Source organism: Anomalospiza imberbis, chromosome 1, assembly GCF_031753505.1.
Source record: "Anomalospiza imberbis isolate Cuckoo-Finch-1a 21T00152 chromosome 1, ASM3175350v1, whole genome shotgun sequence".
Lineage (NCBI taxonomy): Eukaryota > Metazoa > Chordata > Aves > Passeriformes > Viduidae > Anomalospiza > Anomalospiza imberbis.
The window spans coordinates 147938759-147953822 of NC_089681.1; the positions used below are offsets into that span (position 1 = coordinate 147938759).

The 15064-nt window shown below is 48.1% G+C and overlaps 1 protein-coding gene across 1 annotated transcript in view; it reads right to left on the minus strand.

Annotated features, from left to right (window-relative positions):
- The window catches only part of VILL (villin like), a 28770-nt gene extending 14027 nt beyond the window's left edge, over positions 1-14743 (minus strand). The window contains exons 1-8 of the mRNA XM_068175555.1: positions 14719-14743; positions 9305-9386; positions 7756-7830; positions 5537-5733; positions 2968-3076; positions 2541-2651; positions 938-1137; positions 772-850 (exon numbers count right to left, since the gene is read on the minus strand). Of these exons, the coding sequence (XP_068031656.1) occupies positions 772-850; positions 938-1137; positions 2541-2651; positions 2968-3076; positions 5537-5733; positions 7756-7830; positions 9305-9373 (840 nt within the window). The 5' untranslated portion in view covers positions 9374-9386; positions 14719-14743. The remainder of the gene's footprint in view (positions 1-771; positions 851-937; positions 1138-2540; positions 2652-2967; positions 3077-5536; positions 5734-7755; positions 7831-9304; positions 9387-14718) is intronic.
- Between the last annotated feature and the right edge of the window lie 321 nt (positions 14744-15064).

Genomic DNA, 15064 nt, shown 5'->3' on the forward strand with positions numbered 1-15064 from the left:
CCTGAACCCAAAGGGGATGAGGGGTGTGCTGAGCCCGTCCCCACTCCAGACAGCTGGTGCTCCAAACACACTGTGGGACCAAACGCTGCTCATTTTTTGAACTTAACTATGAAATAAGAAAAAGGGTTTCATATGTCTGCAAAGGGAGGCTGAGATTTTAACAAGGCTGACATCAGGATGGAAAGGGGAGTGGGAGCCTTGTGGCACAGTGCTGCGTTGGAATAGGCTGGTCTGCACTGCAGAGAATTAAGGATGAGCAATTCTCTGCCAAATTTTAATCAGAAGAAAAGCCTCTGTTTTCTGAAAAAACTCTGCACAGAGGGTCTGTCAGGAAATCTTCCAGGGTGGGTCATTGAGACCAGCCACTTGCTATGGCAGGAAAACAAATCTCCCTGGTTTTGTGAGCAGAGTATTTATTTGCTCTGGAGTCAGCAGAGGGAAGGCTATCCTTGAACATCGGTATTAAGAAGCCTTCATTCCATCTGGAATTTATTCCTGGTATGCAGCTCTCCCTCACTGTGATTGCCAAGCTAATATAATCCTTGGCTGAGAGCATCAATTTGCCATCTCTTCTTGGAACAGCTTCAACACACCACCTACCTCCGGCTGCTGAGACTGTAGCAGGGCTAAGCTGTCCTAACCTAACAGCAGGGCTAAGCTCTCCTAGTGATGGAAAACCTGATAATTTTCAGGAAACAGGTGCTCAGCTGAAAACAAAGTGAGCCACAGCCTCCTTTTCTTGCTGGAAAGGCCACTCTGGCTTTGTCTCACCTCGTGCTGGAGCAGATCCTGCGTCAGGGGTCGGGTGGCGATCTCCTGCACCACCAGGTCATTGTCCTTCTCATAGACACTGCAAGACAGAGCCACCGAGCTGAGTTAGACCCCACAGAGCCCTCTGTGAGAAGGGATGGGGTTTGGGGCACAGCCCAGCACTCACTGGTAGAGCCGGACGTTGGCTTTCTGCAGCTCGTCGGCTTTGGTGTCGGGGATGGCGTCGCGGAGCTCCCCGCGCCTCTCGCCCAGCACCATCCTCATGATCTGCATCAGGTCTGGGGAGTCCCTCTCGTTGTCAATGATGCCAATCTGAGCACGGCCGCCCCTCTCGCTGTCCCTGATGCTCCGAGCCAGAGCAAGACCCTGCACAAGGAGCCACAGGGGTAAGGCCTGAGACACACCCCAAACCCAGCGAGCCCCAGACCCCAAGCAGTGACTGAGAACCAACAGCCCAAGCCAGATTACCACAGCTCTCTGGAGCTCCTCGTGCCCTCCAAATTTAGCTATTAAAGAAGCAGATATGTCTGCAAGGCCTGATTATTAACTAACTCAGAGAAAAATAGTGCTAATTGCAGTCCCTGCTGACACCGCTCCTGCAGGGCACAGGCATGTGGGAGCTACAACAGGCACTGCCTGTGTGTGACTGTGCACCAGCAGGTCCAGTGGTCCCGTGGGATGGTGTAGGGAAGAGATCAACACATGCTGAGGCCAACGAGGCAGGATGCTGCAGAGCTGCAGGACCCTGGCCGCCCTGCTGTGACGTTTTACATTTAAACGTTTCAAGTGCTCAAAAAACGTGGATGTCTTCTGTGAAAAAAGCAGCATGAAATGTCAAGCAGCTAATTAGGCTGAAATCTCCATCTTCAGTTGCATTTTTTTGGTTCCCATGACTCTTACTGCAATAGCTTTGAGAGACTCCTCTCTCTATCAGACATAGGGGATGACCTGCTTGAGGCCTGAGATGAACCCAGCAGCCACAAACCTGCTCCCCCTCCTGTGCTGAGGATTGCTTTGTATCTTCTTCAGTATCCACAGGATCTCCACTGTGCCCCAAAAATGGCATTTCCTGTGGAGATTCCCCATCTCCCAGTTCATCGGGGGACACCACACACAGAGCAGACCCATCTGCCTTTTAATGTTATAATGACCACAAGCTTGGCCACCAGCTTTGCTGATGACCTGTTGCTGTATCTTGCTTTATTAGATCTCTGTATCTTGGTTCCTGTATCAGTAAAATAAGGGTAATGATCCCTTTGCAAAGTATCTTAAGATCCATAGATCTGACCTATCAGCACCTGGGTTATGTATTCCTGCTTGTCTCATACTGACCAAGCCAGAATTCCCTGTTGATGCTGTAAACAAAAAATTAAAATTAATCTACCCTGGGGTGGTTACTGCAGTCAAACCTACTTGAGCTTCTGACTTCCTAATCCTGTGCCATGCAAACAACAGGGCACAGAGGGATGGAGGTGAGCTCCAGAGGGAGCTGGATGACTTTCTGGGGCTGGAACTAGTGATGCGCCCTTGGCTGCCTGTGAAATGCAAGCTGAGGCCAGGTCTGAACTGGAGCAAAGCAATTCCATGGGCCTCTAAAACCAGCAGATGGGCAAGTAGAAAATTTATGATTATTTACCTTGGTCATATCTATGTTATTGCTCTTAAGATTTTTTCACTGTGAAAACACTGTGAGTTTTTTCTTTTTTTTCTTTTTTCCCTAGGCATCAAAAAATGCCACCTTAAGCCAAGTGGCTTTCGCCTGTACTCACCCTGGATTTCTCAGCAATGCTGCAGCTGGGTCCATTCCACTGGATCAGCACTTTACCAAGGTCCAGCAAGAAAACATCTCCCTTATTGAAACTGTCCCAGGAGAGCGCTACCTGTCACAGGGAAATGAGAGAGTTTGGCAAAGCTGGGAGGAAAAGGAGAGCTGCAGGTGACAAGTCACAGCCATGGCAAACATGTCCCTGGGGATGTAAGAACGGGTTTGCAGTGACTGCTCATTCTGCTGGCACTCAGCTCTTCACTGAGCACAGTGGCTTCTCTTGTGGTAACACCAAACCCTCAAGTGAGGACTTGAAAACTGTCCTGAAATTGAAGTTCTTGAGCAGAAATGAGATACCCACCAGGCAAAATGAGTGTAGGAGGAGAGGAAAGGAGAAATGATCCATAAGAAGAGCAGAGTCTTCTTCTTACCTCTGTGGCTGACACATGCTTCTTGCCCTTGACATGAAGAAGACGTTTGATGTTGTACATGTTGGTCTCCACGTGCTTAAATCCTGAAGCCACTCCTCCCTTCTTGTAGCTGTTGTGTAGCAGAGAATAAAGAGTTAGAGCTGGTTAGAAAATACCTTCCCCTCTATCCTCTGAGAACATCCCAAGATTTTGGTGGCAACTAAAAAAATCTAGAGGCAAAATAATCTCAAAGTCCTAAAATTGCAGTGGCAAATGCTGTGTTGCCTCACTGCTGTTCATGGTCCTTATCAAGGTGTCTGTCTGCCTGCTATGGGTATTGTGTTGCTGCTCTGCACACAATCATAGAATCATTTAGCATGGACAAGACTTTCAAGATCATTTCCAAGCATTACACATCCTGGGAGAAGATGAGCAGTCAGGTCAGGGATGGCAATGGAATTGTAGCACAACCAAATTGAAAATCCCATTGACCATGGCAGTGGCATCTCAAAATTGAAATATTCCATAAGCATTCAATTAAAATATGAAACAGACTTGGCAGAAAACAGACTTCTTGCTAAAATTTTGTTTTCTTCAAAATAGTTATTTTATTAAAAGCAGCTTAGACAGGAAACTGTGGCCAGAAGCAGAACAAAACTGTAAGCAGGTACAGGACACTGTCTTTCTCTCAGATTTTACCTCCCAATTTTTTTCTTCCATCCTTGAACACACACTTTGCAACAGCCACTCTCAGCACTATTATCACCTTATGCCACAATGCCATCCCCTCTCTTGTGCAACTTTGCACAATCATGAGAGGGCACAACCCCGCAGAAGTCCCACAGCCCTTTTAATGTTTTTTGGGTGAGTCTAATCCACTCTTACATATCCTAGACCATTTTAGAAAACAGATCCATTGTTCACACCACAGTAATAACTGACACAATGCAATTGCCATTGAGGGGGAAAAAGGGACAATTGTTGATTGCAGTTTTTGCCATGTGGGTAACAGATGTATTTTATTGTAGCTGGAAAGGTACTGGCTAATGTGGTCAGAAGTGTGACTCACAGCACCCTAGACTTGTTTGGCCCAGCTTAAGATATCCACAGAAGGATGTTGTGGTGATTAGTCCACCTGCCAAGATGTGGAAAAAGCTTCCTTTAATTTCTCATTCTGCCTCAGACTTCCTCACTGACCACAGGGATGTGGTTTAGACCCAGATGAATTCTAATTCATGCTGATTTCAGAGGCAGAGAGGTCTCCAAACAGACTGGTTTTGAGGGTCTGATTTTCAGTCCTTCACTGTCCCCTACTCATCTTCAGGATGAGGCTAAAAGCACTTTTCTCTCTCAGAAAAGTTCTGAGGAGATTCATGAGAGGTTGTTGAGATGCACAAGACAGAGATATCCAGGCAGACTGGGATGGAGGATATTGACCCAGGATCATCTGAGTTTCCTTCAGCTGTTTGAAACCAAAGCACTCAGGCTGTTTATTGCCAATGAAGATCTTCCTGGGAGGACAGTAACTGGAGTCCTTCCAAAAACCCCAGAGTGAGCAAAGACCCTGGGATTGGATTCAATATATCAACATATCATATATTCAACAGTATCTTTTAGATGACAAAAGTTCAGTCACTTTTTCCTTCCACTACAGGAATATTACACCCAGTATGAGCCAAATCAGCACTTCACTGTAAGGTGGATATTAGTCTGAAGTGGCACTTGAAAGTCTGTGGAGGAGAGGAATAGGGAGGTTAAGGGTGAGGTGAAGAGAGGTTAAGATACAATTACTGCAAATATCTGGGAAAATGATCAGTGGAACGGAATGCCATGGCTCCACACTGAGAATAGCACTATTCACTGAATACACTGAATAAGTAATTCCTTCAAAATGGGAATTCTTTGCTCCCAATTTTAACCAGCATCAGTACTGACTCGGGGAGGAGGGAGGTCATTCTTCCCCTGTACTGGGCACAGGTGAGGGCACACCTCCAGTCTGTGCCCAGCTCCGGCCCCTCAGTTTGGGAAGGACCTTGGGACGCTCGAGCACATCCAGAGGAGGCAATGAGACTGGAGAGGGGCTGGGAACACAAACCCTGTGAGGAACAGCTGAGGGAGCTGGGGGTGCTCAGCCTGGAGAAAAGGAGACTCAGGGGTGACCTCAGCACTCTCCACAGCTCCTGAAAGGTGGCTGTGCTCAGGTGGGCTTGGGCTCTTTCTCCAGGAGCTGACAGAACCAGAGGACACAGTCTCAAGCTGCACCAAGGGAAGTTTAGGTTGGATATTAGGAAACAGTTTTGTGCAGAAAGGGTGATAAAGTTCTGGAATGGCTGCCCAGGGAGGTGGTGGAGTCCCCATCCCTGGGTGTGTTTAACAAAGCCTGGATGCGGCACTGGGTGCCAGGGTTGAGTTGAGGTGTTGGGGCTGGGTTGGACTCGATGATCTTGAAGGTCTCTTCCAACCTGGTCATTCTGGGAATTCTGTATTTTTCACATTTTTGAGATATGGATGTCTCTGAGACATAGAAAGAAGCAGAGGGAACCCCAGGGGCCACGACCCGCCTCGCTGTGGGTCGTTTAGAGCCACTCACATGATCCCGTTGCGGAAGTAGCTCTGGAAGGTCTCGGACTCGTGTCCCTGCACCTCGCGGTGCTGTACGGGGCTGCCCCCGAGCGCCGTGTCCAGCTGGGTGACGTACACGGCCGCGGCACCTTGCTCGTCCTGGGAGGAGTCCTTGCCAATCCAGTAGTGCAGGTCCACGGCGGAGCCATGGGAGGTCCTTTTGGTCTGGAAGAGGTGGGAAGGACAAGTCTGGATGAAGGCACAGCTCGTTTTTGTGTTGGAAAACCAAGTGACCACAGAGCCCTTTCCCAGTTCTGCCTTTCTCCTGGGCAAGGGGAGAGAGGACAGAGCCACAGGTACTCCCTGGGAGCTCAGGCTGGAACTCTCCTTATTCAGCAGAGCAATTAATGGATTTTATAAACTGAACTGAAGGATGTTTCTGTTTGATATTCTTTTATAACTCCTATTATCAATGAAAACTGAGTGCCCGTGCAATTAATGTGTTCAGCTTGTCCTACTATTGTACATTTTGATATGAAGACTTAAAGCAAATTCTTCTCATAGACCACCTTTTGAAATGCAATGCACACTGCTATTTGTTTGCCTGGAGATGCTACCCTTTCTTTCCTGTTGTTGTTCTCATAGCACATGACAGAGCAGCACAAAGTGCCTCAGAATTCCTGCTGACTTGCAAAACAGACATAACTCCAAATGAAGCTGAGCCAGTGTGTGCATGCTGGGATTCATCTTATTACAGAAAACTCCAGCCGCCTAGAAAAAGGAAGCAAGCAGGCTGAGAAGAAGGTGTGCTCAGTGTTATCTGAGTTGTGCCAGTTATTTTTCTGCACCCACTGTGTTAAATCCCATCATGGACACCTGGGAAAGGTAATAAAAGCTCATTTTATAAGCTGGATTTGACACTAAATTCTGTTTATTTGCTTTGTGCAGTGATACCACAGAGAAACACAGCAGAAGGAATTGAATAAAACACAGCTCTGTTCCTCAGGCACAGATAATTAATTTGTGGAAAAATCACTCAATTTAATCCATTGCTATTGAAGATGATCAAAGTCCCATTGTCCCATGGACAATCGTTATTTGGAAAGGCTCCAGGAAAGAAGCAGAATGCAGAGATGAGTGTTTTTACCCTCCTGTCTTCCAGGGAAAAGGAGAATAGTGGGCTGATGAAGGGTTCTTCTGCCTGGGGAAGTTGTTTAAACAGAAGCTGAGCCTGTGAGCATCAAAATAAATCCATATTTACACTGCCAGCTCCCTGCAGGGACTCCAGTATTCTGCTCTAAGCGTGTTTTCATGGGCCTGTAACTCAGGCTTTCAGCACTCAGAAGGTACCCTAAAGACATGTGTGTGGGGCATTTGAGCAGGAGACACATCCTGTGTTGCTATCCCAGCCCGCTTTCCCATCCTGGCACATGGGGGATGTGCAGTTGGTTATTGTGGGGCACTGGAGGTGTTGCTGCCTCTCCACCGACAGAGATGCTTGCAGGAGGCACACTCAGACCCAGGAAGTGGGAAGTGCTTCTGGTCTCCACCATATGATGGGTTTTGGTTCAATGACCTGGGTTGCTCTATGCAGATGAAGAGATTTGGAAGGGATTTTAGGAGGTAAGTGTAACACATCATCCTCCTGCCAAAATCTGAGAACACAAGGCAGTTTGCACAGAGCAGAGCTGGTTCTCAGCAGTCCTTCACAGCCAGCTCAGGTCCAGCTGGTTGCAGGTAGGTTTGGACCAAATCAAATTAGGGTGGGGCTGAAGTGTCCTTATGAGGACATGGGATGGGCTGCAGAGCCTCTGCTGCTTACATGACACACGACACGGAACATCTTCATGTCTCACGTCACCTGCTAAAAATGAGACCCTCCAGCTGGTCACATCCCACACCCCTCAGGGACTCCCATAAATCATTTAAATGTGGGCCTTGATTGAGTTTTCCAGGAATGTACTGGTCATTTTGCCATGCCTGGGCATGACTCGGTTGATTGGAAGATAAACACTTTTAATGAATTACTAAGTTAATGGCTTCTCTGAACTTCTGATTTACTAAACAGGCAGTGTTGTCACAACAGCCATGTGAAATTCAGATCCGTGATTAGATGGTGAGCACACATGCACAACCACTTCAACAGTGCTTTTTCCACAGGACAGGTACCTAGGAACCAAGGCAGATCTAAATAAAAAGGGTTGAACCAGTTGCCCAACAGAGAGCAGTGTTTGCTGCCTTACTTACATGCAAAATGATGTAACAGTCTCCTTCAAAAAAAGTCCCATAAGCTTTTTCAGGTATAGGAACCATCTTCATGTTCTGTAAGGAAACCAGAGTTGGGGTCATTGCTAAAAGTGAAGAGCCAGAACTTGCTGTGTATGAAATAGGACAGGCTGGGGTGCACAAAGCACTGAGGTGACAATCAGGGCTGAGTTTGTGAGCTGGGAAAATCCACCTCTGGAGGGAATATTAAAATACTAAGGAGTGAGAATAGAAAATGATGATTTTGCTTGGACAGACTGACAAGTATGTTTTAGTGTCCTTGCCCTTGTGCAATCCTATAGATCTAGATCTGGGGCCCAGGATGAAGTGCTCCAGAGCTTGGATTTGTAGGGAATTTCCCAGGAGAGTGAGAACATCTCATCCTAGGTTTAGTTTTGGGCGCAGTTTTTTACTCAGTGCCTGTGAGTTCAAGGGTAACTTTCAGCACTTTTTGAGGATAACCTCTCTGCTAGGGGTTCAGGGCAACCAGCTGAGCAAAGACAGAGCTGAGGACACTGATGGTCCCCCACCCCTCCACACCCTAATTGCAGATTTCCTCTGGCACAAGTGCATAATTAACCAGCCATGCTTGCCCAGCACAGTGCCTGGCTGTGCCACCCACCAGTCCACATGCAGCTCCTGGGCTGGAGCTGGCTCTGACGTTCCCTGAAATTAGAGCCAAGCATTCTTCTGCTGGCCTGTCTTCTCTCCCAACATACCAGCTTGACCCCTGTGAACCCACACAGCTCTAATTACAGATCCTCTGGAAAGCAGCTCAGCACAGTGCTTTGCAGAGAAATGGAAAGGTGAAGACCCTGTGATATCTGGAACATGGTTGTGACCTGCTGAATATCACTTGGAGATGTTGGAGCCTCTTCCCACTGCTTCCCTGAGTGGATTCTGTGCCTCAATCTAAAGCCACTCTCTTTGCAGGGGAATGTTCTTGGTGAATTGAGGCAGAAAAGGCAGAGTTGAGCACAGCCTGGGTCCAATCCAAACTCAGATACCACCACCAGCAAAAAGGCAACCTCACAAGCTGCTGGATCTCTCCTTGCAGTGACACAGAAAAGAAAAGCCAAGGAAGAAGTACAAATAGACTCCATGGAATGCCTTTGCTGCAAAAATACATGTCTTCCCCATGGCAGCTGCTGGTGTGGACAAAGGCTACGTATGGATAACCCACCTTGGTGAAACAGGGAATTTTTGGTGCGTTAAAGCTGCCTTGCATTGATTCCAAAAAGGGGTGAGAAAAGCCTCAAGTGGAGGAATTTTTTCAGTCCCACCACATTCCTGTTTCCTTTGTAAATATTATCATCTCCGTTTTACAGAGCAGGAAACCAAAACAATAACATGTTGAACATTTCATGGGGAAATACCGAGTCCGTTTCCCACTGCATCTTATCTGTAGGACCCTCTTTTCCCACACAGATTACTGCAAGAATTAATCTTCCCTGAAACATAAACACACAGATGTGCAGAGGACATGTGACAAGACTGTGACAGAGGACATGTGGCATCACTCTTGTCCTACCTCTATGCCCCATATCTGCAGTCCCAACTTCCTCTCGATGGTTGGGAGATTTGTGTCGCCGTCTGTCATCCTGCAGTCTGAGCTAGAAGGCAAAGGAAGAAGAAAACCCAAAAAAATAATTATATCATTAGATGCAACAGTGAGTGTGCTGGTCAGCTGGGTTCCTCTTGCCATCAGAGCAGGTTTCATAGAGAAAATCCACATTTTGCTGTGTCTCTGTCTCTTTGCTAGCAATAGTTAGGTGGGAGGAACCCCCATTCCCAGGCTATCCATGCTCATGGAGGGCCAAGCAAAGTGTAGGATCCCAGCCCAGCAAACACTGGATAGGACAGTGTTGTTTGAGAGGGGAATTATTTTCCCTGGATTTGAACAGGTGGAAAGGATCCATTGGGCAGTTGGACCTGACATCAGTACTGGTTTGCTCCCACCATGGCACGAGGGGTGGAGGAGACACGAGTGGACCTCCAGGAGTCCTGTGCCCTCCTGGGCCAGTCACTGCAGGTCAGGTCAGGTCAGGTCTCCTGGCCTTGGGGCACTGGGAGTCCAAGGAATGAAGCCCTGCTACTTCAAGCCAATTTTCAGGTCTACATTGAGACAGGTATCTCAAGGCAGGGCACCAGGCTCCCAGCTCCATGCAGGCACAGCAGCACGCAGGGTGATCCAATCAATAACCAGAATGTCTCTTTTACACAAATCCCAGCATCTCCCTAAGCTCTGCTGCCTCCATGGGGAAGAAGCAGGTTTCAGGTTGCCCACACAAAGGTGTCTGAGAATATTTGAGATGTTTTTTGTATCTTTAGCTGCCCCTCTGATGGTTGGAGGTCTCCCATCCATCCTCTATCATACCTACCAGTTGTGGGAAAAAAAAGGGCTACACTTAGCTATGCTCCCTGTTCCTACTGCTGAGGTTTTTGCTCAAGAAACAACTTCAGAACCCAGCTTGTTTACAGGGCAACTTCCAGAAACAAATGAAATCCCAAAGCAATGTCCATAAAAACGTGGAATTAGATCCTATCAGAGCTGGCTCCGCTGCAGCAAACACGGGACAGGCTGTGTTTGTGCAGGGTCACAACCCACACCAGCCTTTTTGTGAGCCAGTCCTGCTCACAAATCCAGGCCCAGCCTCCAGAGAAAACACAGCTCACTGCTGTTCTGAAGGAGGGGAAGAGCAGAGGTGTGATCCCTGCCAGAAGGTGTTCATTGCTCGTGTTACAAGCGCTGCGTGTGGCACCACCAAGTCCTAACTAGTGCTGGTCACCCTGAAGAGCTTGCACACTAAGGAAGAGCACAAAAAATGCTGCCACAGGCAGGAACATTGGTCCATCCAGAGCTGCCAGACCCTGGCTCCTTGCTCAGGCAGTAGGGAGGTGCAGTGTTTCCTGGGGTGTTTTGAGCACAGCCCCAGCACCTCTCTGCTACCTGAGCAGGCACAGCCTGGCAGTGCTCAGCACTGCTGGAAGTGCTCATTCCTTCCTGATCACAGAAGGACTGCTGGAGACTGAGTTCATGTGGCCTCAGGAACACATTCAGCAACCTTCAGCTCCCTCTTAGGTCCTCCAGAGAGCTTCCTGGCAGCAAGAGAAAAAAAAAATTCAATTCCCAGAAAGGTGATTGACAGCCACGCAGATTAAAAGCCAAATCCAGGAAGATATTTCAGTGTCCACAGAGGAGACAGACAGTGTTGTAAATGGTGTCCTGACTCAGCTACAGCCCTGGAGTGCAGGGCTATCAGGAACTAAATGTAAAAACATGGTCTTAGCTCAGATCTTTAGCCAAAGAACTCTCCTTTCTTTTAATATCACATTCAAAAGGTCTCTATCAAAGAAAAACCCAAGTGAAGCCTCCTCCCCTCAGCTATCTTTTTAATTTATTTAGGGGTTTTTCCTTCCAGCATCAAAACAGGAAGAACCTGAAAACAAAGCCAGTAAGGACATTTATATGTGAGGGCAGTGAAGTTTTTAGCACCACTGACACTTCTCCCCGTGGAAGGCAGCAGGCGTCTTGCTCTCCTGCTAACAGCACAGGAAACCAGCAGCTGGCCAGCTGTGAGACACAGCTGGATCCCTGCTTCTCTTAGCATCCCAGCCTCTCCTGGAAAATTAACCCAAAGGATGCTGAGATTCCTCTGGCCACAGGCAGTGGTGTTGGGCAGACCCCTCTGAGAGCCAGCAGTGCTCCACAGACCCCCAGTCAAACCAATCTGACTAAAAATGAGGATCTTGGATCTCCTTCACTGCTGGGGATCCTTTCTCCATCTGAAACCTCACAATTAGTGCTGACTCCCTACTTTTCTGAGAAATGGTGTCCCTCCCTTCCTCCTAAGTGTTTTAGCTGGGGAGTGTGAATCACAGACAAGGTTTGCTGTTTCTTTGGACTTTCCACCTTCTTTTGGCCGGTGGCCAAGTTAGAAATAATAGGAATATGACTTATAAAATCAAACAGCTCATTTCATTAATGATTTAATGTGGGGCTTTAATCAGATGATCCCATAATTCAACTCCTGTCCAGACATGAAATCTGGTATTTATGGAGTGAAATCTTCCCATCTGTGCTGAAATCATGAAGGGCAGAAACTTTTAGAATTTAAAAAGAAGAAGAAGGAAAAAAAAGGAATGTTAAGAGTCTTGGGGTTAAAACTGTGGGGTTTCAGCAGCAGTGTCTGGGGCAGCCCTTAGCTCAGTCAAACCAGTTTTGCTCAGCATTAGGTGACATGCAAATTGGCAAGAAGTGTGAGTCAACCGCCTCTGGGGCAGGAATTCACCAGGGAAAATCACTGGTTATGGGGATGGATTTGCTTCCTTGGGCAGACACAGCTTCACCTGTGAAGGGAGGAGAGAAGCAGCTGTAGCTCATCTCTCTGCTCCCACATTAGTAACATGCAACTACTCAACTTCCACCTCCAGGGCCAGCCTATCCCATTGCCACCATTTCCAGGGAAATCTTCCTCTCTGCACGGGAAGAGGAGAAAAGTTCACCCCTTGAATGTGGGCTGAGAGGTGGCCACTGCATAGCAAAGACAGCTTCTGGCTTGGAGCTGCTCTGCTGGCTCATCACCACTTGGTTAAGGTGCTATAAATTAAATTGCAAAGATCAAATGCTGCTCTTGACTGAGGGCAGAGAACCTGGAAACGGAACGTCAGTGGCTAGCCCTTGACTGGATGTTACAGCCAGGGGCACCTGGAGTCTCCAGAGCTAAAATCAAAGCTTTTCCTCTCACGATCCAGGCAACAAAGCTGGTGGGTGAAGGCAGATGGGTCTCCCTTACACCCACTGCCCTTCGTGCACTGCCAAAATCACAGCAACGCTCCTGCTTGCTAAATCCAACTCTCATCCCCTCTCCAACCAGCACAGCAGGAGGAAAAGCTTCGCCTTCAGGGAGGACTACATGACTGATTAAGTGTCAAGGTCACTCCCAAGGCTGGTTAATGATTAATAGCTGGGGGGAAGTGCCAGCCATCACTGGGTCAGCTCGGTCCACGCTGGGAACCCAAACCTAGCAGGACGTTTCTCCAGGCACTCTTGGGCTGTTTGGGTGGGGAGGAAAAACCAGGACTCAGAAAGGGGACAGGGGAACATTTCAGAGTCCTGAAGCTCATTCTGAATCCGGGCTGGTTTGGCTTGCCTGGGTTTTGGCGCGTGCTTACGGGGCTGTAGTCACGGTAATAAAAAAGCCCCAGTGAAATGACTAATGCTCTGTACAGCTTTGGGAAAATAGGAAGCAGCTGTGGCTCCAGCCTTTCCAGGCTGAAAGGCCTAATTATTGGGAATACTTGGACTGGCATTAGATGAGGTAAACCAGGGGCTGTTGAATTGCTTTCATTGTCTCCACTATAGCTGGGCATCTGGGCCCAAGTAGGTGCCATTTTTTGTTTGCAGAGGACAGTGGTTAACTCTTGCTTTGCCCAGAGGAGTGAAATTCAACACTGGAGTTCCCTCGAGTGGCTCATCAGCTACAGCTCAGGAGCAGTGACTGTCTCTAGTGAGTGACTGTCCAGAAGTTCAGCACTCAGCCTGGGTAAGCTGTCATTTATTTCTCTGTTCCAAGAGGAGAAAAAGCAGCTTTTCTACCACAGGAAAATCATGGGTAGGGAGGGCCAGCTATGGGGCTTGTCTACTCTCTCACAATGTCACACACTCAGAGCTGTAAGACCTTCCTCCAACCCATGCTGGATGTGCTGGAGCCTGGTGGTGAGAGCAGGGAACAGGATATGCATTGTGGGGATGGGAAAAGAGGAAAAAGCACAGCTCGGCTCATCCTCCTGCTCCAAGTCCTGTGAGGTCCAGGTTCAGGAGCTCAGTGTGGCCCTCAAGCCAAGGACAGGGCTCTGCCCAGACACGCCTGGGTGACCACAGAGAGCACTTCAGCCTTCTTGGAAAGAGCTGTTGCCTGGCAGCTAAAATTACGTAAAGCAGGCCTTGAAATAAGATGCTATTTCTGATCACGGTGAGCAATTAAACATTGGAACAGCTTATTAGGGAAGCTGGCAGGCTTGGCTTTACTTAATGTCTTTGAAATGAGATGGGTGAATGGCTGGGCTGTGCTCTCTGGGCTCAGCTCCTCGGGCTCTGTGGCCAGGAGCTGCTGCTCAGGTGCTGCATTTCCAGCAAGCTGCTCCTTCCCATGGCTTTGGCAATAAGGGAAACACATGGATTGGCCCTCGTGCTTCAGCCACCTCCACTGGTCAGAAAAGATCCCCTGTCCATGCTACAAAACCATCAGGATGGATCTTGAAATGGTTTGAAAGGTTTTTTTAGACTTAAGTAGTGCTGGATCAAAACCTGAGATGGGGCATTGGATGGGAAGAACTGAGATTGTGCTCCTCTCCTCAGGGTCAGTGGCTCTGGAGATAAGAGGGGACTTCACTGGTTTAAGTGGGGCAGGTTTTCCCCTTTTTCAGTGAAAGGCTGCCAGGGCTCACCACACCACGAGGTACCTGACACCACAGGAGACTGGTGTTTTCTGTTCTTTGCTCGTGGGCTGGGATGCTGAGGTTAATGTGAGTGAGGATATAAGAGCATGGCGTGAAGAGATGGTTTAATGTTAATGATGGCCTCTCAAACTGTAAGTGCTCTACAGCCCAGGAGAGGTTTGAATTCCCTATTCAGTAAATTCAAAGGATGCAGGAACCTGGATTCACCGAGCCAAGGAATTTCTCAGGTTCTGAAAGAGCAATAACCATTTTGCCCTCTCTGAATAAAAGCTGACCAGTGTTTCTGGGACCCAGTTGCTCTGTCCCTTGAACCCTGGGAATTTACCCCATCTCCAACCACCAAGCCAGGCCTTACAAGAAGCAGACTGGCATAGTGTGACTTCTTACATCCTGTGCCTTCACCTCCTGGCCATTTTTGGCATCTCAGACTTAGCAGCTGATACTCGGTCATTCCAAGAAAACCACTGAGGCTGTGAGCTTTACCTTTCAGCTCCTTGTGAGGATGGACTTTGCACTAATCCTCCAGTCCTTCCATTGTTCCTAACATAAAAGCAAAGAGCACAAGGAAATACCAGGTTGCTGGGAAATAACCACCTTCCCAGCTGCACTGGCCCTCAATCTGTATCTCATCTCCCTCCTCAAATTCCTCAGAGGACATCTGATTTAGAAAGGAAGGCATCTCATGATTTATCTCCTCTGACTTTGACCAGTCCCTGCAGCTGCATTTCCACCTGCCATAAATTCTAGCTCAACACCTCACTCCATCCAGGGAATATCGCTCATCTCTCCACACCTCTCTTCATGATCCCCCTTGTCCCCCTCTGTGTAT